The sequence below is a fragment of the Myotis yumanensis genome, unplaced genomic scaffold (genome assembly GCF_028538775.1).
Source record: "Myotis yumanensis isolate MYYU_CA2020_CCGP unplaced genomic scaffold, mMyoYum1.0.hap1 SCAF_11, whole genome shotgun sequence".
NCBI classification, from domain to species: Eukaryota; Metazoa; Chordata; class Mammalia; order Chiroptera; family Vespertilionidae; genus Myotis; species Myotis yumanensis.
In genome coordinates, this window is record NW_027223762.1 from 72,221,788 (window position 1) to 72,247,172 (window position 25,385).

Below are 25,385 nucleotides of genomic sequence, written 5' to 3' on the forward strand. Positions count from 1 at the left end.
AGGGAGACTGACTGAGAAGGGGAATATGACAGCTTTCTGGGGTGATTTATTTTTCTACCCATAGTGGTTATACAGGTGTATGTGTGTGAAATTCCACTTAACTATACACTTAAAATCTTATTGTTTGTAAATAATACCTCAATAAAGAAATAGTCACCATTAAGAGAATGAAAAGCCCAAACTTAGAGAATTATATTTATGGCACACACATCTGACAAAAGTTTGTTCCCAGAAAAAATAATATACAAGTCAATAAGAAAAATACAGCCAAATAGAATAATGGATAAAAGGTATATAAGCTTTTACAGATGAGGAAGAACAAATGTTTGTAAATATGTGAAAAGATGCTCAGCCTTCATTTGTAATCAGGAAAATGAAAATCAAGATCTTATAAGATACCATTTTACATCCACCAGATTACTTGGAGTGGTGAACACACGATACAATATACAGATGATGTATTATACCATTGTATATCTGAAACCTATATAATTTTATTAACCAATGTCACCCCAATAAATTCAATTATAACATACATTCACTAGATTGGCAAAAAATTTAAACTAGGCAACATCAAGTACTGGTGAGAATGCAGAGTAGCAGGAATTCTCATACCACACTGATGAAAGCGTAATTTGTTATAATTACTTTTGCTTTAAATTTCTCTTCCACTCCTGGGTTTGTAATTTAGAGGAAGTCTCGGTCTTGTGACCAGGAGACATGTATAAGAATGTTTATAACAAAATTATTATAGTAGAAAAAAAGATACAACCTAAATGTGTACATATACCACATAATTAGAGATGACTTCTATCAAACTTATAGGGAAGGTTATAATCATACAGCAGGGTATATACAGAAATAAACATTAACTTCAGCTATGAATACCAATATAAAATATCAATATTGAGCAGAAGGTGCAAAAACAGATGAATTCAGATTGAAAAGTTGCACTGATATAAACTGAAACAATAGTATGCTCTTTAGGGCTGCACACATAAGTGATTAAACATTTTTTTAAAGCAGGGGTGTGGCCCTGGCTGGTGTGGCTCAGTTGGTTGGGCATTGTCCAGTGCACTGAAAGGGTGCAGACTTGATCCTTGGGGGCACGCAGGAGGCAGCTAACCGATGTTTCTCTCTCACATCAACTTTTGTTGTTGTTGTTCTTCTCTCCCTTTCCCTTCCTCTCCCTCTAAAAATCAATAATTAATAAAAAATATTTTTTAAAAAGCAGGGGTGTCACTATCACAAGAGTCAGGATCGTGGTTATTTCTTGGGTAAATGAATCTTGGAAGAATACATGGGAGGCCTTCTAAGAGGCTAACAATTTTCTCTCTTTTAATCTCAGTGCGAGCTGGTGGGTACTACTTTTGTTCTTCTTTACACTATATATGCACTTATATACTTTTTGTATATTTATTTTATAATTTAGAAACAAGTAGAAGGCACGGTTGAATACTGTGTTCTTTTTACCAGTAGCTTACACAGCCAGACACCATACAAAAGTAAAATCTTTCTTTTAAAATGGCAATGATGGGACAAGCAAAATTACAACTAAACCATAGAACCACCATCATTCAGAACTGCCTGAAATCTGGCTGAATGAAAATCCTATGACTAGAGAATTAAAGAAGCCACTCTGAGACTGGTAGGAGAGGTGGAGGCACAGAACAGGTTGGTCCGACACGCACGGGTGGTGGTTTTTTAATCGGGAGGGATTCCTTGGCTGTGGTGGTCCCCTGTGAGGAGCAAGAGGTCCCAGCTCCACACCAGACCCCTCAGCCCAAAGTTCCATAAAGAAATACCTATAACTTTAGGCTGTAAAAGCCAGCGGGGATTGTGGCTGAGTGACATGGAGGGTTGCTGGAGTCCCAGGCAGTTCCTCTTAAAGGGTCCACACACGGACTTACTCAGACCCACTCCCTATGAGCTCTAGTGCTGGGGCAGCAGCTTGAAAGGATCCAGGGACATACAGCGAGGAACTAAATTGTCTGGCATGAGGGCAAGAACTGAGGGGCAGCTTTCTCCCAGACAAAAGTGCTGGCAAGGCCTTTGTTCCTTTGCTGAGAACTTCCCCTTCTCTCCACCTCCCCCTGTCCCTCTCTCCCCTGCCATAGGCTGTCACCATATCTGAATCAACCTGGCTCACACTGTCTGCCCCACCTAATTTGCAGCCCCACCCAAGCTATTTGCAGCAGCTTTTCCATATGAATGGCCTGTCCTAGCTCAGGTTTCAAACTCTCCTAAAAATTATCAAATAAGCAGCAGCTAACCTCAGCATGCCCCATACCTCTCAATAAGGAGCCCCAGGCCTGGCACTAGCAGCAGCCTCCCTTGGTTCACAGCTTGGACTCTCCTGGCACCTCCAAACCCAAAACACGTAGCAGCCATTTGCAGATTGCTCTGTAGCTTGTGTTAGGTGGCCCTAGGCAGGGCACAGGAAGTGGCTGACTTTGCACCTTCTGGGAGACTCCAGAGCCAGTGCATCTGGTGGTCAGCTTCAGACCATGCCAGATTACAACCCTAACCACATCTATTTGAGACACAATGTAAGAGGCAGACTTTGAAAGCTTCAAAGTCCCACTGAGGCAAGTCCTACTCCATAGGCATCTCCTGCACAGCAGTTCTTCTGCTGTAGTCACAGCTGGTCTGCACAGCCAATTGGCCTGAAGCTTAATCCCTCCCAGTAATGCCAACAGCAATTAAGGCTCAACTACCACAGGACAATGCACACAGCCCACACAGGGATCCATCTAAAGTGCCCAGCTCAGGTGGCAGGGGAGATTGAGCCACTGAGCCCTAAGGAACACCGATTGCATAAGGCCACTCTACCAATTCAAAGAGACATAGCAGGTCTACCTAATACATAGAAACAAACACAGAGAAGCAGCCAAAATGCAGAGACAAAGAAACATGTTGTAAATGAAAGAACAGAAGAAATCTCCAGAAAAAGAACTAAAGTAAATGGAAGCAAGTAAACTACTAGATTCAGAGTTCAAAACAATGGTTATAAGGATGCTCAAGAAACTTAATAAGAACTTCAAGGAACTTAGTGAGAAACTCAGGAAACTAGCGAGAATTTTAAAGAACTTAAGTGAGAACATCAACAACATGAAAAAGGACCAGTCAGAAATGAAGGCTATACTAACTGAAATGAAGAATAATTTACAGGGAATTAACAGTAGAATAGAGGGCTCTGAGAATAAAATTAGAGACTTAGAAAAAACACCCAATCAGAAGAGCAAAAAGAATTCAAAAATATGAAGATAGTGTAAGGACTCTCTGGGACAATTTCAAGTATACTAACATTTGCATCATGGGGTACCAGAAGGAGAAGAGAGGGAGCAATAAATTGATAACCTATTTGAAAAAATAATGACAGAAAACTTCCCTTACCTGGTGAAAGAAATAGACATACAAGTCCAAGAAGCACAGAGTGTCCCAAACAAGATGAACCCAAAGAGGCCTTCACCAAGACACATCATAATTAAAATGCAAAAGGTTAAAGACAAAGAGAGAATCTTAAAAGCAGCAAGAGAAAAGCAGGTAGTTACCTACTAGGAAGTACCCATATGACTGTCAACTGATTTCTCAACAGAAACTTTGCAGGCCAGAGGGAGTGACAAGAAACATTCAAAGTGATGAAAAGCAAATACCTACAACAAAGATTACTCTACCCAGCAAAGCTATCATTTAGAACTAAAGGTCAGATAAGAGCTTCACAGACAAGAAAAAGTGAAAGGGGTTCATCATCACCAAACCAGTATTACATGAAATGTTAAAGGGCTTCTTTAAGAAGAAGAAAATAGATTAAAAATAAGAGCAATAAAATGGCAATAAATATATATCTATCAACAATTGAACTTAAAAATCAAAATAACCAAACATGGAATCTAATGAACAAAATAAACTGATGAATATAGTAGAACCAGAGGCATGGAAACATGGAACAGACAGATAAAACTCAGAGGTAAGGGTAGGGGAAGAGATTAACCAAAGAACTTATATGCATACATGCATTACCCATGGACACAGACAATAGGGTGGTGAAGGTCTGGGATGGGGCAGGAACCAGTTGGGGGGGGGAGTTTGGGGGGGGGGAATGGGGAGGACATCTTTAATACTCTCAACAATAAAGATTATTTTAAAATTCAATTAAAAAATAAAATGATTATGATGGTATGACAAGTTTTTTCATAGCATATCATTACTAAAAGTGGATACAAATAAAAAATTAATAAAAAGTAGAATATTATGCCATATTAAAGAAGCCAGTCTTTCTTCATATTGTATGATTCTATGTATATAAAAGGTCCGGGTTGGGGGTGGCGAGGTGGGGAAATGGTCCAGAATAGGAAACTCTATAGAGACAGAAAATAGATTAGTGGTTGCCTAAGGTTGGGGAGATAGGAGAATAGAAAGTGACTGCTAGTGGGTACAGGATTTCTTTTTGGGATGATGAATGCTCTAAAATTGACCACGGTGATGGTGCACAGTTCTGTGAACATACGAAAAACCACTGAATGGTCTACTTTACATGGGTAAATTGTATGATATTCTGAATTATATTTTAATAAAGCTGTTCTTAAAAGAACAGGCAGTGAAGAGGAATACAATGACTGCCAGCTGAGAGGAAAGCCTCTCAATGGGTGACGAGATGGTGAAGCTGATGAAGGTGAAAGGGAGACCATATTCCTCCAGAGCAGCGATTCTCAAACTTTAGCATGCATCTGAATCGTCTGGAGGGCTTGCTAAATCAGATTGTGGGGCCGCATCCCCAGATATTCTGATTCTTTAGGACTGGGGTGGGGCCAAGAATCTGCATTTCTCACAGTTCCCAGGCAATACTGAGGCTGCTGCCTAGACACCGCATTTTGAGGACCGTTTCTCTCTAGTGCCCAATATGGGTGTCCAATAGGTAGGTATTGGATGAGGAGAGATGGATGGATAGCAGGTAGGGAGATGAACAGTGGGTGGAAGTTGCATGGATGGACGGGGCTGGTTCAGTGTAGTGGGGGAGAAGGTGGGATTGGGAAGTTGTAGTGTGGAGGAGGACTTGAAGCCATGACCTGGTTTCAACTCTTGTGGGCTCAGGACTCAGTAGTTGTGCAATGTTTGGCAGGTGACTTCACCTCCTTGAAGCTCACTTTCCTAATGTGTGGAACATGGGTTAACAATGCCTGTGAATGTTCCATGAGCTAATACCCTTCCAAGGGTTCAGAGCCTGGCATGCAGTGGATGCTCTCCACCTCTTGGCTGGATTTGACTATTACCATCATATATCACTGGGCTATACTGTGTGGTTGAGACGAGAGGCTTGTAATTCCGGTCCATCTTGTTTCCATAGTGGCCGATGCTGACCTCGAATTGGATCAGGTCCTTAAAGTTGGGCATCATGGTACAGGAAAGGAAGATGATGCACAGCCCATACTTTAGGCGGTTCTTGTGCTTCTAAAACAATAACCCCCACACCCCCAGCACATAAGCCAAGATGAACAAGGCTATAAAGACAGGAAAGGGGCAAGGATGAGGTGAGCTAGACCATCACTGAAACCCACCCCCCACTCAAAGCCTTGCCTTGACTCCTACTCACCTGGCTGATCAAGGAGGCAGTTCCTTCCAGGACCTCCATCACCTGCCCGCTCCCCGACCCAGCCAACCCTGATCCCTTCCCTTTCTGCAACTGGGCAGAAAGCGAAAGGTCTTCTTGCTGGTCAGGTGAGGCTGTGGTTGGGCCACCTACCTACACCCATGTTGGGCCACACCACTCTTCTCCTTTTGGCCTAAATGCTCTTCTCAGATGAAACTGAGTGTGGGCAGGGGTGCAAGGTAGACGTTGCACACATACATCCTTTCTTGCTCCTCCTCAAGCCCCCTCCTCCCACCATGCCTCCCTTCTGCTCAGGCGGGGGGGGGGGGGGGGGGGCGGGCTCTTTCTATAGCTCCTCTCTTGTTTCTGTTGCAACCTCTGCCCTACTCTTGCATATTCCTAGCCTGTTCCTTAGCTCAGGTCTCCCCTGCCTTAAACATAGCCTCCTTCTCCCCTCAGCTACCACCTGATCTTGTCTCCCTCCTCTTTCCAGCCAAGTTGCTATGCACTTGTCTCCATGCACCATCTGCAACTTCTCTCTCCTGCCTGAAGCAGAAAATAGGTATCAGCTTAGGCCCGCAGTGGTCCGCAAACTGCGGCTCATGAGCCATATGTGGCTCTTTGGCCCCTTGAGTGTGGCTCTTCCTAAGCCTTAGGAGTATCCTAATTAAGTTAATAACAAGGTACCTACCTATATAGTTTAAGTTTAAAAAATTTGGCTCTCAAAAGAAATTTCAATCGTCGTACTGTTGATATTTGGCTCTGTTGACTAATGAGTTTGCCAACCACTGGCTTAGGGGAATGGGTTTCACTTCTTCTGTCCTGTTAGTTGGTGGCTCTGATCACTCAGAGTCCCTTTGGAACCAGCTCTCTCCTGTAAAGCTCTCTTCCCTGTAACTGTACCATTTCTCTTGAGCAAGTGAGTGACTCACCTTACTCCCTCCTGACTATTCTCAACACTTTGCTGCCTCAATGGCCTTCCCCTGCCTTTAGGAAGAAACCCAAACTTCTTAGAATCTTCCTGCTTAACTAGATGACACTTTCCTTAAGCCAAAGCCTTATCTTGTCTTTACTAGGTCCCCTGGCCACCTGGGATTTGGCACGGCAGGATGCTCTAGCGGCTCAGGAAAGACTCAGGTGGGTTGAGCACCATCCTCACGCACCCATTACCACATTCAGCTTGTGGCCCCTGATTGGGGTCGGCAGAGGGCCCCTTTCTTCCTGGGTTACCTCTACATTGGTCACTTCCTGGGAGAGGTCCTTTATCCTACTGTCTGGGTGGGACTTGATGTTGGTGACTAACTCCAGGAAGACCCGGCCTCGATACTCCAAACCGTCCTTAACAGAGCTGGGGATACCCTAAGAAAAGAGAGAGGAAAGTGGGGAGGAAGGGGATGAGAGAAACAGAGCAGGCCAATCTCCCAACACCTCTGCAGTAAAGACAGAATTGTCCGGTAAGTTCAACCCCAGGGAGGAATTCCAGACCCCAGACACAGTGTTCCTGGAAACCTCTAGGCCAAACAAGTCAAACTCAAAGGCTAACATAGGCCAAATAAACAAGGTTGAAGTTTATGTTGGCCACAAAAAAGCAAAAGCTTCAATTTTCACAGAAACATAGGTTTATTTCTATAGAGACATGCTGAATACAAAGGGCTGAAATAAATGAGTAATCACTAACATAAAATAATAGAAGATTTTAATAAAATTAATATTTTTTTCTTGAACATTAACGTACCAGACACTGAATAACTGCACAAATTAATAAGCGTAACGCAAATAAACCCATTTTTCTTTTTCTCCGAAAGTAGAATATTTCCTGTTGCGCACACCAAACAGATCAGTCCAAGACTAATGACATGGCAATCAGCTGCTAAAATATTTGCTGCTAGTTTTAGTGGAGAGAAATGGTGCGCCTGTGCATAAGATGCATAAGGAAAATGAATGCAACACGATTATAATAATCAGTCATTAGTGAACGTTGTAGCTCGTTATTAATAATTATGTATAACAGGATATTGTAAAAATTAAGTTACGAAATTTTTATTAAAACATTTCTTATATACCGTTATATTGGCTGGGCCGCAAAAATATTCCTTGTGGGCCGCATGTGGCCGGCCTGCCTCGAGTTTGACATGCTTGCTCTAGGCCCTGACCCTTCCTCTGCACCCTTCAGCTTGCTCCTTCCCTCCATGTATTTGGCCTGTAGATCCCATAAATGCTTCCTGCTGGGAGGGCACTGTGATAACTAGTGGCCAATCAGACCATGTCCTGTGCTTTGGCCACAGTGACTGGCCCAAGGGAAGCCCATGTGACCTAAGGACACCAATGAGAATGCTTCCCTGGCCCTGTTAGAGAGTCCTGGGAACACAGTGCCAGCACGGAAACCTGACTGCAGTGGGAAAGAACGAGGCCAGGGCTAGACAGCAGCAGAGATGAGAGATGGAGAGAGTGTGAGAGTCTTCTGATGGCACTGAGGTTGTGGTGCCTGCCTCTTCCTCACTCAGAGGCCTTCCCAGCCCCATTCCCTCTTGTAAGTCCATTGGACTTGGTTTTCTGGCGTTTGTCACCAGGCCTAAATAACCCTAGTGCTTTTCTACATTTACCTTTGCTGCTGCTTTCGTCTCATAGGTCCTTTCCACCTGTTGAAAATCTTACCCAGGATCCCATCTCCATGACCTCCATCTGCTCCTTTCTTGTGCCATGGCCCGCATCCCACACATTCACGGCCATTTACGGACAGGCTTCACGTTCTCTACCAGCATGTGGTGGACAGAAACCAGGCCCGGATCCTCCCCAGGCATCTCCCAGGCCCCAGTGCCTCACACATGGTCGGTTTTACCTCCTCTGTTCCCTAGAGTTGACATGAGAGGCTTACAGTGCCTTCTTCTTGGATCTGGAAAGGGGCCTTTTTACCCCCATGGAGAGTCAGAAAGCTGGGGCCAAAGCAGGGTAGGAAACCAGAGTACATTCCTGCAAGAAGAGAGGGTGAGAGGGCGGCCAGGTGCGAGAGGCACCGGCGGGGGACTGGGGGCTTGCTTGCCTTCTATTTCTGCTCCGGTGGACGAGATCTGGTTGAGTACCAGGCTGACAGTCCCGATTTCACTCCAGAGTTTGCCCTTGGGGCTGGAGAGAAGTGCATACTGCTGGCTGAGCCCCTGACTCAGCTCCGATTTTCCTCTCCCCGGCATGTTTTCCAGCCTCCACCTGGTTGCTCACCAGTCCCAGACTCTGAACTTGATGTAGCTGGAGAGGCAGGGCAGCTGCAGGGGGAGGCGAGAGACACAGTGGGTGTGTGTTCCTGCTTGGAGGGTCCAGTCCTCACGGAGACCACAAGCACTTGGAAGTCCTGGGTCCAGGTCCAAGGCCTGGCTTAGTTATCAATGAGCCATTAACTACAGCCAAGGTAGATTTACCATGGGAGCTTCTGGACCCTAAGCTTTAGGACCCCTACTTGCATGGATCCTTGCAAGGCCCTGGGAGAGGCTAGGGCTGTGTCCCATGATCATTTGTATTATTGGTCTTCAAACGGCCCGCTAATTGCATAAGCTCAGGACCTGTGAGACCTGGACTGTGATTTCACGACTACAGTCCTCACACAGCCCAGCATAGTGTAATTACCACACCCTCTCATGGGGGGAGTCTTGAGCCTAGAATGTCTTGATCATATCCGCACTTAACTTCAACCAGTGGGTCATCTATCTCCATAAAGAGTAAACAACAATGGTTATCCATTGATTGAGGGAGGGGGGTGTCCCATGTCCCCCGACCTGTACTGAATGATCTCCTGTACCAATTGAGTCCCAACAACCTCATTAGCTAAGTGCTATTCTTAGTCCCATTTTCAGACAGGAAAACTGAGGCACAGAGAAGTTGAATTCCTGAAGTTCTCATGTTAGGTGCAAGGGCTGATGCAGCCTCAAGCTCCTGACAACACTGCCTAAGCCCAGGGAGGGCTGGGACTGTCCCTATTTGCAGACAGGAAATGAGGCCCAGAGAAGCAGAGGAACTTGTTCAAGGTCACACAGTAAGGGGTGGAGTCAGGATTAGAACCCATGCTTCTGAGTCATATCTCTACTCTGCTATAGGGTTCCTTTAATTAAGAGAACAATAAAGTCGAGTCGGCCTGGTGGTCAAATCCCTCCAGTGTTAACTACAACAATTAAGGCTTGGCTAGAACAAGACTGCGCACAGAGACCACAAGGGGGTGCACCAAGAAAGCATAAAAGATGCGGAGACAAAAACCATGACAGAAATGGAGGATATGGAGCTAAGAATCGCAATTTTGAGGGCTTGCCATAAATTTGTGCAGAGCCTCACGAAAACTAATGAGACCCTCGATGCTACGATAAAGAAATTAGAAAGTAAGCATACACGAACTGAAATAAAGAATATTATACCCAATAGCAGACCAGAGGAGCACAAGAATCAAACCAAAGATTCGACAAAAAACACCCAATTGGAAAAGCAAAATGAAAAAAGAATCCGAAAGTGTGAAGATAGTGTAAGGAGCCTCTGGGACAGCTTTAAGCGGACTAATATCAGAGTCATTGGAGTGCCAGAAGATGAGAGACAGCAAGATATTGAAAACCTATTTCAAGAAATAATGGCAGAAAACTTCCCCCACCTGGAGAAAGAAATGGACTTACAGGTCCAAAAAGCGAAGAGAACCCCAAACAAAAGGAATCCAAAGAGGACCACACCAAGACACATCATCATTAAAATGCCAAGAGCAAAAGACAAAGAGAAAATCTTAAAAGCAGCAAGAGAAAGAGGCTCAATTACCTACAAGGGAATACCCATACGACTGTCAGCTGATTTCTCAACAGAAACTTTGCAGGCCAGAAGGGAATGGCAAGAAATATTCAAAGTGCTGAATACCAAGAACCTACAACCAAGATTACTTTACCCAGCAAAGCTATCATTCAGAATTGAAGGTCAGATAAAGAGCTTCACAGATAAGGAAAAACTAAAGGAGTTCATCACCGCCAAACCAGTATTATATGAAATGCTGAAAGGTATCCTTTAAGAAGAGGAAGAAGAAGAAAAAGGTAAAGATACAAATTATGAACAACAAATATGCATCTATCAACAAATGAATCTAAGAATCAAGTGAATAAATAACCTGATGTACAGAATGAACTGGTGACTATAATGAATCAGGGACATAGAAAGGGAATGGACTGACTATTCTTGGGGGAAAAGGGGTGTGGGAGATGCGGGAAGTGACTGGACAAAAATCATGCACCTATGGATGAACTCAGTGGGTGGGGAGTGAGGGTGGAGGGTGGGGTGGGAGCTGGAAGGAGGGGAGTTATGGGGGGAAAAAAGAGGAACAAATGTAATAATCTGAACAATAAAGATTTAAAAAAACAAAACAAAAAAAAAACAAGTGAATCTAAGAATCAAGTGAATAAATAATCTGATGTACAGAATGAACTGGTGATTATAATAGAATCAGGGACATAGAAAGGGAATGGACTGACTATTCTTGGGGGGGAAAGGGGTGTGGGAGATTCAGGAAGAGACTGGACAAAAATCGTGCACCTATGGATGAGGACAGTGGGTGGGGAGTGAGGGCGGAGGGTGGGGCAGGAACTGGGAGGAGGGGAGTTATGGGAGGAAAAAAGAGGAACAAATGTAATAATCTGAACAATAAAGATTTAATAAAAAATAAATAAATAAAAATAATAATTAAAAAAAAAAAGAGAACAATAAAGTCCATGTTTAAAACAGCTGCCGGGTTGAGGTCTGAGTTGGTCCCCCATCTTCTCTGCCAGGGCCTCTTCTTCCCTCATAGCAGTTCCTGGGGCCCTGCTGGGATCCCTCCAGTTCTCCATTCTCCTCGTTCATGCCCGCCTCGCTGTGCAGGTTGGGGGCCAAGGGGAGGTAGGGAAAGGCTTTCTGGTTGAACAGCTGGGTATTAAGAAATGAGGAATTACCCAGGTTAAGGAAGGGCGTTGGAAGTGGAGACATGAGCACCAGCAGGCACCCAGGTCTTCCAAAGTTATGAATCCACCAAATTCAAATTCATGGGTAAACTACCTTTCCATCTTCCCTATTGGAAATTCTCCTCCCACTTCCTTGCCTTGACTCCCCTCCTGTCCTGGGGCCCTGACCAGCTGGCCTCAGATGCTACCGTTTGTGGAGGATGACTACATCCGGCCACATCGACGTGAGGCGCACATCTTTCTGCTGCATTTCCAAAGGACCAGTAATCCTCAGGCCTGCATCCAACTGGTCCCCGTCCTGGACATTGTGTCCTGTCAGAAATGGGTGAGGGCCCAGGGGATGCATGGGTGCCTTTAACTGTTGGAAGGCCCCTTCAGGGATGGAGGAGGCCTGACCTGGGCCACTGGTTCTGAGCCTAATGGCAGCTGAGCATCTGAGGGTCCTGCCTCATCACAGGTGGGGGTGAGCTTGGCAAGGGTCGGGGATGAACTTGGCCCTCTAAACTCTCATCCTACTTTATGAGTCTATAAAATCACCTAAGGAGGTAGGGGTTAGGTGGAATGGTTAAAAATGATGACTCACCAGGAGGAGACTGGGGAAGCTTCTAAAAGAGCGAGGAGGAGGTCCCAAAGGAGGGAAGAGGGGAGCTCCTTAGCTAATTTCATGTCACACAAATGTAAGATAAGGAACCCAAACACCCTCTGGGTGGCCTAATGGGTGGCACTCAGCGTTCTGTGCCTTGCGCTCATGAGAGTGCTCAAGTTCTCTCAGACTTGGCTCCCCTCGGTTTGCACACGGCTCTTGGAAGCCTGGCTGCCAGGGCTTGAAGAGAACCGGCATCCACACCATTGACAAGTGACCTAGAAGGACTGCAAGGCTATAAAAATCAGGCCTCAGAACCCCACACCAAAGAGCCTCTTGGGCATTTAGGGTAGAAACAAATAGTCCAACCACATGTCGCCCAGAATATGGGCCCATGGTAGCTCTAGGCCAGTGATGAAGAACCTTTTGAGCTCGGCGTGTCAGCATTTTGAAAAACCCCAACTTAACTCTGGTGCCATGTCACATATAGAAATTTTTTGATATTTGCAACCATAGTAAAACAAAGACTTATATTTTTGGTATTTATTTTATATACTTAAATGCCATTTAACAAAGAAAAATCAACCAAAAAAATGAGTTTGCGTGTCACCTCTGACACGCGTGTCATAGGTTCGCCATCACTGCTCTAGGCCATCAACAAAGAGCTGACATTCTGTCCTGGGCATTTGGCCTAGGAGATAATTCATACTACAGTTTAGAATGAGTCTTTAAAGTGGTTGCTTTGTTATTTAATGTAAGTGAAAGGACACGTTTAAGTTTTCTGGAATGGTCCGTTGTATGGCCCACTTATTTATTAATCCTGGATGTAGTGAGGTTTCCCCTTATAGTCCTGGGCTTCCTCGTGCTCCCTGTCAGGCAGAGCCCTCCCCCCTCACGTGCTTCTTGGCCCCTCCTTCCACCTCACTTCTACACACACCAACACCCAAACATCCTTTCCGTTTGCGGGGCAGGGGAGGAGGGCAGGCATGATGGGACGGTAATACCTGAATCTGTAAGGTCAGGATCTCGTTCCAGATCGGGTTCTCGGTTTGGGTCTTCACCAGTGTCTTCAGCTGGGAATATCCCAAAGCAGCGTCAGTGCCAGCCTGTCCCCTGCTCCCTCCACAGGCCTCTCCTTCCAGCCCTTCTGGTCTGCCCACAGAAGGACGCTGTCTGTAGCCCAGGGATAATCAATTGACTCCCTGGCCTAAAGACACTTGGACAACTTCTCACCAGCTACAACCTTAGTCCTTTGTGCACCTACCCAGGTTCAGATTCCTTAACACATTAGATTATGTTAGATGAACTCTAAGATCCCAACAGAAAAGTGATCAAAAGAGCTCCAACAGCAGCAGCACACATGGTACCTCTTATCGAAGCATCATTTTAAAATCTAGCCTTAATCTAAGCAATCATGTCAGAGAACTCAAAGGGTAGTGCACTGGTTAAACTTTTTAATACACACTCAGAAAAACACTGACATATTAAACATTTTGAAAAACATATTTCACCTATTGCTCAGGATCATCTTATCTAGATCCTGAATCTAAACCGTGCTCGGAGTGGTGGTTCTAAGGTATGTCCACCAGTCCTTTGGCACTACTTCCTTCAAAAGGTGAACACTAACTAACCCCTCCCCTTATACTAGTATATGGGCTGGGCTTAATGACTTCTAATAGGTAGAACATGGTGGAAATGATGGTTTTTAAATTCTGAGACAAAACTATTTAACTTTAGCCCAGCATTCACCGAATTTGAACATAGGATCCTTTTTGCACAAAGCATCCGTCAGCACACTTTGGAAAATGCTACTCTGTTCATAGAGGTTCATGGAATGTCAGCAACTATCTTGCTAGAGCCCTCAGTTTATAAATGAAGGAACAGAGGCTCAGAGGGATGGCGCCGGGTTCAGCGAGGTTCATTTGCAGCATGTTGCTTCATTCAGTCACTCACTCATCAGGCATTTGTATCTTTGGTTTTCAGGGGGCATCTTCTCCTTGCTGGGCACTGGGCACAGCTCTGCGAGACAGTGGCTAAGCCATGGCTCCACCTTCACAGAGTTCCTGGTCCAGTGGGATCATATGGCCCTTTAATGGAAGAACTGGGAGATGATTCCTGGGGTCCTGCCTACCAAGCGAGTCTTACCCCCACACTATTTTTTTCTAGGTGGGCATTTCTCTAAGCCACACACCCTTTCTACACTTACCTTTTCCCCAATTAGTTCCACTTCCAACATTGGACTCACTAAATGGTGTTTCTCTGTGAACAAGAAGTTAAAAGATTTCTGAGACAACAGCATTTTTTTTTTTTTTTTTTTTTGGACAAGGAAATGGAGAGGTGATAGAACAACTTAAAACCCTCCCCCATGCCGAAACCGGTTTGGCTCAGTGGATAGAGCGTTGGCCTGCGGACTGAAGGGTCCCAGGTTCGATTCCGGTCAAGGGCATGTACCTGGGTTGCGGGCACATCCCCAGTGGGAGATGTGCAGGAGGCAGCTGGTCGATGTTTCTCTCTCATCGATGTTTCTGGCTCTCTATCTCTCTCCCTTCCTCTCTGTAAAAAATCAATAAAATATATTAAAAAAAAAAAACAACCCTCCCCCATAATGTGGTTCGGCGCTCCCATTTTCATTGTCTCTGTGTGTGCTGTTCTGTGTCTGACTCATAAAGGCAGAGGGAGGGGGCTTTGCTCCTGAGTGAACCTCTGCTCCTGAGCATCAAAACCAGGTCAGGAATATACAGCCCAATTTAATGGGTGTGATGGGGTCTCCATAAAACAACTCTTGGTGGATTTTAGCTTCACCCTCTCCCTCACCCCAGATCTTAGATTAGCATCGTATGGAACAGCCAAACCCGATGGGGACCTAGGGTGCCACCATGTAGGGCACCTCAGAGTTGCTTCCTCCCTGCCACCCTGACTCTCACTGAGGTGAAGGTCCTCTGCGCAGTAGATGAAGAATTGTAAGTAGGCCAAGTTCACTGGGACCATTGCTGACTTGAAGATCTGAATTCTGGTGTCATCGGCATCATAGGGCAGCTTTTGATCTACCTGGAGAGACCAGAGAGCTGACAGGGTCAAAGTTGCAGGGAGGTCACGGCCAAGGCCACTGTGGGGACTAAGTGGACAACTCTGAAGTGACACCGGGGACAAATGAAAGCATGTGAAGGCCCAGGGTGCCCCACAGAAGCAGTCAGGGTAGGAAATGTGACTTGGGTATGGGGGCAGCCTCACCAGGGCCTGGTCTCCCACACCGAGCGCACAGATGGTGACCTTCAGGTAGCCTCTCACACCACTGTTGGGTTCATTTGGCTGGCAGAGGCCTAACCATCTCCTCTGGAGTGCGTGACCTGGAGAGGCAGAGGGTCCATGGGAGACCAGCTTCCAGTCTCCATCATTCTCCCCTGAAACCAGGCTTTGTTTGTGTGGGAGAGGGGTGTGGAAACATGTCTCATATATTGGTTGCTATCCCCTAGTAGGACAATGAGAGCCACTCCTACCATTAAGCCAAGATAGTGCATTCACCAGGCTGCCAGCTAATGCCATTAGAAAATAGGGACCCCCTCTTTCTCATTCTGGGAACATACAGTTGTTACTGTCCTGGTATGAGAAAGACAAGAATTCTCCCCAACTTTAAGTCCCAACCTTAACCTGGTATATTATGGCCAGGTCACAGAGGAAATCTCTGCTCAAACTTCAATTCCCTAATGAACTCAAAAATAGAAAGTCAGTCCAAGGCTGGCCCTGGCCAGGTAGCTCAGTTGGTTGGAGCATCATCCCAATACTTCACGGTTACAAGTTCAATTCCTGGTCAGGGCACATATAAGAATCAACCAATGAATACATAAGTAAGTGGAACAACAAATCAATGTTTCTCTCTCTCTTTCTTTCTCTTTCATCAATAAATAAAAATAAAATAAAATAAGAAAGTCAGCCCAAGGCTGCATTAAAATATTAGCATTTGACCCAAAGGGATTTCTTCAGTTTTAAAGAGAAATATGTTCTTATAAAACAAGATAAAATGCCACGAAGTACCATAAAATATCAAGTGTGGAAGATCATTCACACCCTTAAATACTCTTCCCCATATGTTGAACATACAGAGATTTTGTGATGTTTTGACACATGGCCTGGTCTTTCTGGGAAGGCACACATATTTGCAACAACTATTTACCTACCTTGAGAATGGTAGATAAAACCAATATCTGTCTGAAAAGACAAGAGTGGAATAAAGATGAGTTAGAACCTCCAGCCAAGATTTGTAATTCCAGCTACGCTGATGACAATATTAGCCCCTTGACCTGCCCTAACTTTTTAAATCTTTGCAACAAGCTAGAAATTGGTCCATGTCTCCTCCATTCTACAGAGGAAGATAGTGAGTTTGAGGGAAGGGCTCAAAGTCTTCCAGTTAGTAAACGAGGAGGCCTGGATTGGAAGGACACTTAACCACCAAGCAGCCCTGCCTGGCAACACAGCATTGGCCCTGGGTGTGGGAAGGGCTCCTCTTGTCTGGGGAAGAGAACGGCCAAGAGAGTTGTTGGCAGAGAGACTAGGAGTTTTCCCTTTTCCTGTGAGAAGGTTTCTGACTGAGGCTGGAGGGACGTGGTACAGCGTTGATGTGCTATGGAGCAAGGCCACCCCTGTAGCTCACATCTGAAAGGTCCACAGAGCAGTCCCCAGATCCTGCATGTTAGGCCTTCTTTAAAACCAGCTACCCCCTTGGATCGAGTAGGCAAAGATTTCTTAGATGCAACAACAAAAGCACAATTCATAAAAGAAATCTGATAAATTGGGCTTCATTGAAATTTAAAAACCTTCTGCTCTCTGAAAGACACTATCAAACAAATGAAAGGACAAGTCATATACTGGCAGGTAATATTTCCAAATCATACATCTGATAATGGACTTAAGAATATATAAGACAACTTCAAGACTCAATAGTAAGACAACAACCCAATGAAAACAAGCAAAAGATTTGAACAGACATTTTGAACAGATAAAGAAGATATATTCATGACAAATAAGCACATGAAAAGATGTTCATTAGTTATCAGGGAAGTGTATCACCATGAGATACAACTACACATAATTAGAATGATAAAATAAAATAAGATGGACTATATCAAGTGTTGATGAGAATGTGGAGCAACTGGAACTCTAATATACCTCTGGTGGGAATATAAAATGATAAAGCTTGTTTGGAATTTTAGAAAAACACCATTAAGAATTTTCTTTAGGCCGAAACCAGTTTGGCTCAGTGGATAGAGCGTCGGCCTGTGGACTCAAGGGTCCCAGGTTCGATTCCGGTCAAGGGCATGTACCTGGGTTGCCGGCACATCCCCAGTGGGAGATGTGCAGGAGGCAGTTGATGGATGTTTCTCTCTCATCGATGTTTCTAACTCTCTCTCTCTCTCCCTTCCTCTCTGTAAAAATTCAATAAAATATATTTAAAAAAAAAAAAAAGAATTTTCTTTAGCTCTACCCAGTTTGGCTCAGTGAATAGAGCGTCGGCCTGTGGACTGAAGGGTCCCGGTCCAGTGTACATATCTCAGTTGCAGCCCTGGTTGGGGCATGTGCAAGAGGCAACCAATCCATGTGTCCTCTCACAATGATGTTTCTCTCTCTGTTTCTCCCCCTCCCTTCTACTCTCTCTAAAAATCAATGGAAAAATATCCTTGGATGAGGATTAACAAAAACAACAACAAAGTTAACCATACACCTACCATTAGAGCTAGTCATTCTACTTCTACATATCTACTCCAGAGAAATTAAAGCATATGTCCACTCTAAGATTTATACATCAACTAGAGGCCCGGTGCATGAATTTGTGCACAGGTGGGGTCTCTCAGCCTGAACGGAGATCATGGCTGATTGGGCCAGCCAGCCAGGGGGAGGGAACATGGGAGGTTGGCTGTGGGAGCACACTGACCACCAGGGGGCAGCTCCTGTGTTGTTCAGTCAACTGGTTATAATGGTCACTTAGGCTTTTATATATATAGATATTGTAATAGCGAAAAGCTGAAAATAATCTAAATGTTCATCAACAGATGAATGGATAAACAAACTGTGGTATATCCATATAATGGAATACTACTCAGTAATAAAAAGAAATGAACTATTGATATATGCAACATGGATGAATCTCAAAATAATTATGCTGAGTGAAAGCAGCCAAACTAACCAAAAAAAGTGCATACTGTATGATTTAATTTATATGAAGTTCTAGAAAGTACAAAGCAATCTATAGTTACAGAAAGCAGACCATTGGTTGCTTGGGGATGGGAGGGGGTGAGTTGGGGGTTAGAGGCAAAAACTACAAAGGGACACAAGGAAACTTTTGGGGGTGATTGATGTGACAGATATGTTCATTGTCTTGATTATGACAGTGGTTTCCCGGTGTATACGTATTTTTTAAGGTATCAAATTATATATTTTAAATATGTATAATTCATTGTATGTCAATTATACCTCAATAAAGCTGGAAGGAAACGAAACAAAGCTCAGTCACCCCTAAAAAAAACACCCAAAACTCCAGTCATCCCTAATGAAGCAGTAAATCTAGGCAGTGGTCATCGATAGCTACTACCCACATAAAAGGAGAGACCAACAGACATTCTGTGCCTCCTGCTGAAGCCATCTTGCCAAATAATTGACCTAAGTCTGATGAAGCCTCCTCGAGATGAAAAACCTGGGCAGAGGGACCTGAAAGTGATCCTCTGGAGATACAATCAGCAAAATCCAGATGGGGCAGGGGGAAGGGGACGCTATAGGACAAATTTGTTTCTTTAATAAATAAATTGGAAGGAAAAAGTGGGATGGGGCCAACAGAATAAAAGAGTCCTGATAATACATTTTAAGCAACTGCAATGTATGCACCTGGTTTGAGCAAACTGTAAAAGGAATTCACAAGACAATTAGGGGAATTTGAACACCAAATTAGAGAGGTTTTTAATTAGATGTGATAGTCATATTTGTTTGCTTAATAAGATATGTTTTAGAACTACACACTGAAATATTTCAATTAAACTATCATGTCCGAGATTTGATTCAAAGTAATTCAGTGGTGCTGGGGAAATGGGCTGGGTGTGGATAAAAACCCAGTTGGCAATGAATTGGTGAAGCTGAGTGATGAGGAGGTGGGAATTTATACTATTCTCTCTACTTCTGTGTATGTTGAAAATTTCCAAAAAAGTAACATATGTTTTTAAAAGCTCAAGTTTTTTCTGCCCTCTGTATTTTACTCAGTAATTCATATGATTGGTTATTCTCTGAAAATTTCACAGTGGCCTGGCACAACGTTTTTGATCTCCTGCTAGTTACTCTCTAGAATCTTAATTTCTAAGCCTGCACTGTGGCTTGGAGAGTAAGACAGGGGAGGGGGGGTGGGGGGTGGGGAGACAGTTCATGACTGTTCATGTGCTTATTACAAGTAGTGAGAAAGTAACCTGACTTTAATTTGTCTTAAATTTGCCTTTTTCCAAGGGTGATGTTGGGCATATTCTCTACCTTTCCCCTGTACTCAGTACTTTAAGAATGCTGTTTTTACACCAACCAGTCTGGCATAGTAAGAAGAGATGGAGCCAAGAAGCTAGTTGATAGGAACTCAAAAGTCCGACAACAACTTTCGAAATCCTGGGCACCCGGCTATAGAATCTCAACTGGACCTCCTGGCTTCTCCCTCTAGTTCAGTGGTTCTCAACCTTCTGGCCCTTTAAATACAGTTCCTCATGTTATGACCCAACCACAAAATTATTTTCGTTGCTACTTCATAACTGTAATGTTGCTACTGTTATGAATCGTAATGTAAATATCTGATATGCAGGATGGTCTTAGGCGACCCCTGTGAAAGGGTCGTTCGACCGCCAAAGGGGTCGCGACCCACAGGTTGAGAACCGTTGCTCTAGTTGGACCCCTCTTAATGTGCTTCCTGGCACTCATCTTTGGCCCATGCACCCTAAGAGCCTTTTCCTCCTTCTTCCAAAACCACATTCAGGCAATTGCCAATAGATCTATAGGGGAAATGATGCTACTCCAGACCTACACCAGATATCCCCTTCCTCAATCACCGATTAATTAGGGACATTTCTACATCCCACCTAAGCATGAAGAAGTTACAGAAGAACGAGATTGGCCTCCTTCATCAACCTCAGCTTATAGGAACCCCAGCTTACAGGAAAAAACAAGACTGGCTGGAATGTTAGGCACATTCTTTATTCTGTGCTCCATTATACCCAGCTTGGGGCTCTCGTCCCTCCCGGCTGTTTTCCTCTTATTCTCATTACAGATTTGATTTCGAAAGACATGATCAAGGGCTTTCAGTTTCCAGTAAAGAGCCTTACCCAGTTTCCAATGGACCACCTACATGCCCTCCCACCCGCACCTGGTCTGGCCTTTACGGTAGACATAAATACCCCACTCCCCTTACTCCGGCCTGCTGAAGGCATTTTGTTCTCCCCCCTTCTGTTGCAAATGTAACAATAAATTTATAATCTTTATCAGTTTCGGCCTCATGTGTTCCTCCTTCAGCCATCCTAACAGGTGAAGTGCTTTTTTGTGGGTTGCCAGATGTAATACAGACGCCTGCTTAAATTTGAATAAAAATACAGATGCCTGCTTAGATTTGAATTGCACGTACACCATGACTACTTTTCAGTATACGTTTGTCCCCTGCAATATTTTGTGAGGAGACATGCAGTATTTGGCACACATTTCTGTTTACAAGTACCTGTTGTTTAAGACTCAGATTTAACGGGGCATCCTGTATTTAACCTGACAACCCTACCTTTTCTGATCTTCCTGGATTTGGGGAATCTTTGCTTAGCCCTTTGGGGATGTGTAAACTTTCCTCATCTCAGCCTGTGTCTTTCCAAAGCAAACCTTCCACTCTGTCCTCACAGGTAGCAGCCTTTCCGATTTCTTTGATAATTAGGTTGGCCTTTTGGATCCTCTGCTTCCATTTCCTGGAGACAGAGGCTTGAACTGTATCTCATTGTTAAGTGTGGGGACTTCAACATGGCACCCAGCGTTCTCCTGAATGTTACGTGCTTTAATCCTCACAACCACTCTGTGGCTGAGTAAGTGATCACCCTCATTTACAGACGAGGAAGCAGGGGCTCAGAATGCCTGGTCTAAGTCACCCAGTAGGTAGATGAATTCTTTTCCTGGCCTTGTGGGTGGAGCCCAGGGTGGGTGGGTCTCTATGACCCTTCCCCCAACCTCCCCCTTCCTCCAATGCTCACTTGGAATCTCCCGATCTCCGAATGGGCTCTTACAACTGAGGAATTCAGCACCTGCAGGGGAAGAGCCAGAAAGAGTTCAGTTTACACAGCCGTTTCCTCCTCGCCCAGGGCGGGAACTGCAAGGGCACATCCCCACAGCCGATTCTGTACATCCACATAGGGTCTCTTCTCATTCTCAGAGCAACCCTGTGGGGTTCCGGTTTTTAGTTCCATTTTCCTGGTGAGAAAATTGATTAAAGAGGTCGATTCACTTGCTCAACCCAAGGATCAACACAAAGCCCAGTGTCGCACTCGACTCTCTCACCACCTGCTGTCCCGGTTGGTTCCTATGTGCCTGTGTTCCCACAAATGTGGAAACTCTTTGAGGGGTGGCCTCCTCTTTCTCCTCAGCCCTGTGCTGGGACATACAAGGCATCTGATAAACACATGCTCACCACTGTTACCCGGCTCCCTCTGGTAGAAGAGTGGAATGTGCCCCCTCGAGAGGATATTAGAGGGGTCCTCTGGTGGCATGAGAGTCCTGGCACATGGGAAGACACTGCTTTGCTCACCTCCGTGTCCAGGTCAGGGCCTAGCAGTTGGCATTTCATATTTGCTGAATGAATGAATGAATGTGGGTGTGGGCTGCAGGAGAGCGAAGAAGGTGGTGGAGATGCTGCCTTGCGGTCAGTAAGACCATCTGAGGCAGGGGTCCTCAAACTACGGCCCGCGGGCCACATGCGGCCCGCCGAAAACATTTGTTTTTTTTACTTCAAAATAAGATATGTGCAGTGTGCATAGGAATTTGTTCATAGTTTTTTTTTAAACTATAGTCTGGCCCTCCAACGGTCTGAGGGACAGTGAACTGGCCTCCTGTTTAAAAACTTTGAGGACCCTTGATCTGAGGTGATCTGGCTCTAAGGGTGAGGCTGGGGAATGAAGTGCTTCCCCGGATTGAGGTGGGACAAGAGAATGGACCCTCTTTTCTGGTTCTTTACCTGGATTAAGATGGTGTAATCGAAGAACTTTGCAGGAATCTCATGGAAATTCTGGAAGAAGATCTGAAGGACAGGATGGGGATGGAGTTAGCTCTCAGTGAGCCCAAAGGCTCAGAGTGGTGGGCTTCTTCCTGTCATGTGCCCATTTCATACTCTCAGCGCATACTGCCCTCACGCTCCCCATCAGGAGGCAGAGGCCAGCCGGCTCCTGGAGGGTTTTCTGCCTGGATAAAGGGCAGGGGTGGGGGATTCCCTCAGAACCTGTTGTGAGCAGCTGGAGGCCCAGCTAGCCGCCCTGGGTGGAGAGTGGAGCCTCTGTCTCCTTCCAGATTGCCCTGTGAGTCCCCTCCACCACCACTCCCTGCTGCAGTGAGAACTTCCTTTCCAAATGCAAACCTGGCTCTGTCACTTTCCTGCTTCAGTCCCTCCGTGGCTCCCAAGTGCCATTCATGACAGACCCCAGGGCATTGTGCAGGCTTCCCTCCCCTCATCTACAGTTCTATCAATCATTCCTGCAACTTATCCATCTGTGGCCCCAGTGCCAAGCACAGTGCTCCACCCTCTGTAGGTGCTCAGTAAATGTGTGTGGAACACATGAACACACTCCAGTCAAGGAGCAAGCTGGCTGCCTGCCTGCAGGAACTGCTCAGCTCGACTGGCTCAATTGGCCAAAGTGCCCCATTCAGCCCTGAAGGGCACGTGCAGCCCACCTCGTTGAAGAAAGGGTTGTTTCCCATCTTGGTACGTGTGTGGTATTGATGGCCTCCAATGACCACCTTCACCAACGGCTTGAGGTTGTTGCCCATGAGCTGGCGGGCTTCAAACACCTTCACTTGGACCTACCGGGGACACAATGAGACCCTGATGTTGGGCTCCCCTTCTCCCACAGGGATTCTCTCTAAAAGACCCAAGTGTTGTGATGAGAAACCTCTGCTGTGGCGAGAAGGACAGCCCACAGGGAGAGGGCTGGCAGGAGCTGGGCCCGCCGGCTTGGAGCCACGCCTGGGGATGACCGTGACTCTGTGTCCTTCTGGGAACTGTCACCTCCCTGCTTTGTCCTTGTCCTCCTGTGTGGATTTCATTTTTCTTCTCCACTCGTGTGGGCTTGTTACAGAATAAAAAAAGTCTAATGTTTCTGTTTGTTGTTGTTGTTGTTTTTCTTAATCCTCACCTGAGGATATTTTTCCATTGATTTTTAGGGAGAGAGGAAGAGAAAGGGGAAAGACAGAGAGAAACATTGATGTGAGAGAAACACATTGATTAGTTGCCTCCTGCACGTGTCCCAATCATGGCCTGGGCCGGGAAGAAGCCTGCAACCAAGGTACATGCCCTTGACTGGAATCGAACCCGGGACGCTTTGGTCTGCAGGCTGATGCTCTATCCACTGAGCCAAACCAGCTAGGGTTCTGTTTGTTGATTTTTACTTATTTATTTTTCTTTTTTATAAATTTTTATTGATTTTAGAGAGAGAGAAAGGATGGAGAGGGAGGGAAGGAGGAAGGAAAAGAGAGAGAGAGAGAGAGAGAGAGATCAATGCAAAAGAGAAACATTGATTGGTTGTCTCCCATCCATGCCCAGGCCAGGGATCTAACCCACAATCTGGGTTATGTGCCCTGCCTGGGAATCGTACTGGTGACTCCAGTGCATGGGACAATGCTCAACCAGCTGAGCCACACTGGCCAGGGCTGGTTTTTATTTATCTATGATCTTTTTAAGGAATTTAAAATTTTTAAGTTTCATGCAGTTGAATCTACAATCTGTGGTGTAATCTCTGCTTTTATGTACTTTACCAAGACTCAGTAAAGAGACTGTGACATCTGAGCCTAGAATGAGAAGCAGGGGGGATAGGAGCAACTTGGAGCCACATTAGATCCAGGCTGGCTGAGCCGGGGAGAGAGGCAATAGCGATGGCAGTGGAGAGCTGGGCACAGTCTCGGGAGCTTGCCATCTGACTATAGGTAGCAAATAGCATACAGGGCTCCCAGGCCAGGCTGTGGGTCCAATCATTCTCCATGAGGTCTCCTGTGTCTCCATCAACTCCGGAGACTAACACATCTGCAGCTACCTGAGCATCAGAGACAAGAGTGGGCCAAACCAGGCTAACAGTCCTCATGCCAGCATCTTGTCTGTATCACTATGCCATAGGAAGGGGCGTGACAGGCACACTGATATTCTTCTCTCCTGTGGTGAACTAGCCTGGTGAAAAGGATGGGGCCCACAGGCAGAGGGAAGGTATTCCAAAGGCAGCACATGCAAAGGCCTGGAGGCTAGAGGGAGGCTTGAGATGGGGACTGTGAGCTGTCCAGGATGCTAGAACAGGGTGGCAGGGCCAGGGGACAGGGTAGCTTGGAGGGGCAGGCTGGTGTATCTAGGACCTGGGAACCAGTGTAAGGAGTTTGGCTTTTGTCCTGGGGACATTGGGATATACTTATTCTTAAGGACATTTTTAACCAGGTGGGTGGCGGATGAGAATGACATCTTTGAAAGACCACTTTGACTGAAGGACAGGAGAGAGCTGGAAGCCTGGTGTTTGGCTCAGGGAAGCGATGGCTCAAGCCAAGGAATGGAAGTGGCGACAGAGAAGTAGGAGCAGTCGGGTTGGCCTTGGTCAGTGGCTGGACGCAGGGAGTGGGGTGAGGAAGAAGAGTAATCAAGGTTGACTCCCAGCCTCCTGAGCAAGTGGCAGGCTGAGGCAGGCAATACTATGGCAGAAATGTTAAGTCACAGGCTTGAGACAGAAGGGAAGTTGGGGGTTGCAGAATTCACAGTAGAACCCATGGACCTTCCCACGGATCCACTCAAACTCCCTTCAATCTCTCCCAGTCAGCTCATTTGACCTTGGATGTGGCTAGCCTTATGTTGTCAAGAATCCCATGGGCTCCTGCAGGGCAGGGCCAAGGCTTTCTGCTCTGTCTTCCTGGCACCTGCCAGGACCTGCTGGTGCACAGCCATCAGTAGCTCCTATTGCCCCACTGGGACTGTCTCCAGCTCCAGCTCTGTGCAGAAGTTCTCCAAAGTGGTCCCTGGATGAGCAGGGATGCAATGAGAATC

The 25,385-nt window shown here is 45.6% G+C and overlaps 1 protein-coding gene and 1 non-coding gene across 2 annotated transcripts in view; one reads left to right on the plus strand and one right to left on the minus strand.

Annotated features, from left to right (window-relative positions):
- FER1L5 (fer-1 like family member 5) overlaps positions 1 to 25,385 on the minus strand; it is a 58,554-nt gene that overhangs the window by 23,700 nt on the left and 9,469 nt on the right. The window contains exons 7-19 of the mRNA XM_070428361.1: positions 23,045 to 23,173; positions 22,335 to 22,397; positions 21,358 to 21,408; positions 16,297 to 16,327; positions 15,353 to 15,468; positions 15,046 to 15,169; positions 14,328 to 14,380; positions 13,126 to 13,194; positions 8,807 to 8,850; positions 8,631 to 8,713; positions 8,466 to 8,560; positions 6,821 to 6,949; positions 5,274 to 5,451 (exon numbers count right to left, since the gene is read on the minus strand). Coding sequence (XP_070284462.1) covers positions 5,274 to 5,451; positions 6,821 to 6,949; positions 8,466 to 8,560; positions 8,631 to 8,713; positions 8,807 to 8,850; positions 13,126 to 13,194; positions 14,328 to 14,380; positions 15,046 to 15,169; positions 15,353 to 15,468; positions 16,297 to 16,327; positions 21,358 to 21,408; positions 22,335 to 22,397; positions 23,045 to 23,173 — 1,165 coding nt within the window. The remainder of the gene's footprint in view (positions 1 to 5,273; positions 5,452 to 6,820; positions 6,950 to 8,465; positions 8,561 to 8,630; positions 8,714 to 8,806; positions 8,851 to 13,125; positions 13,195 to 14,327; positions 14,381 to 15,045; positions 15,170 to 15,352; positions 15,469 to 16,296; positions 16,328 to 21,357; positions 21,409 to 22,334; positions 22,398 to 23,044; positions 23,174 to 25,385) is intronic.
- Positions 1,446 to 1,554, plus strand: LOC139020233 (small nucleolar RNA SNORA15). Its single transcript, XR_011473245.1, has one exon. It is a non-coding gene; the product is annotated as a small nucleolar RNA SNORA15 (small nucleolar RNA).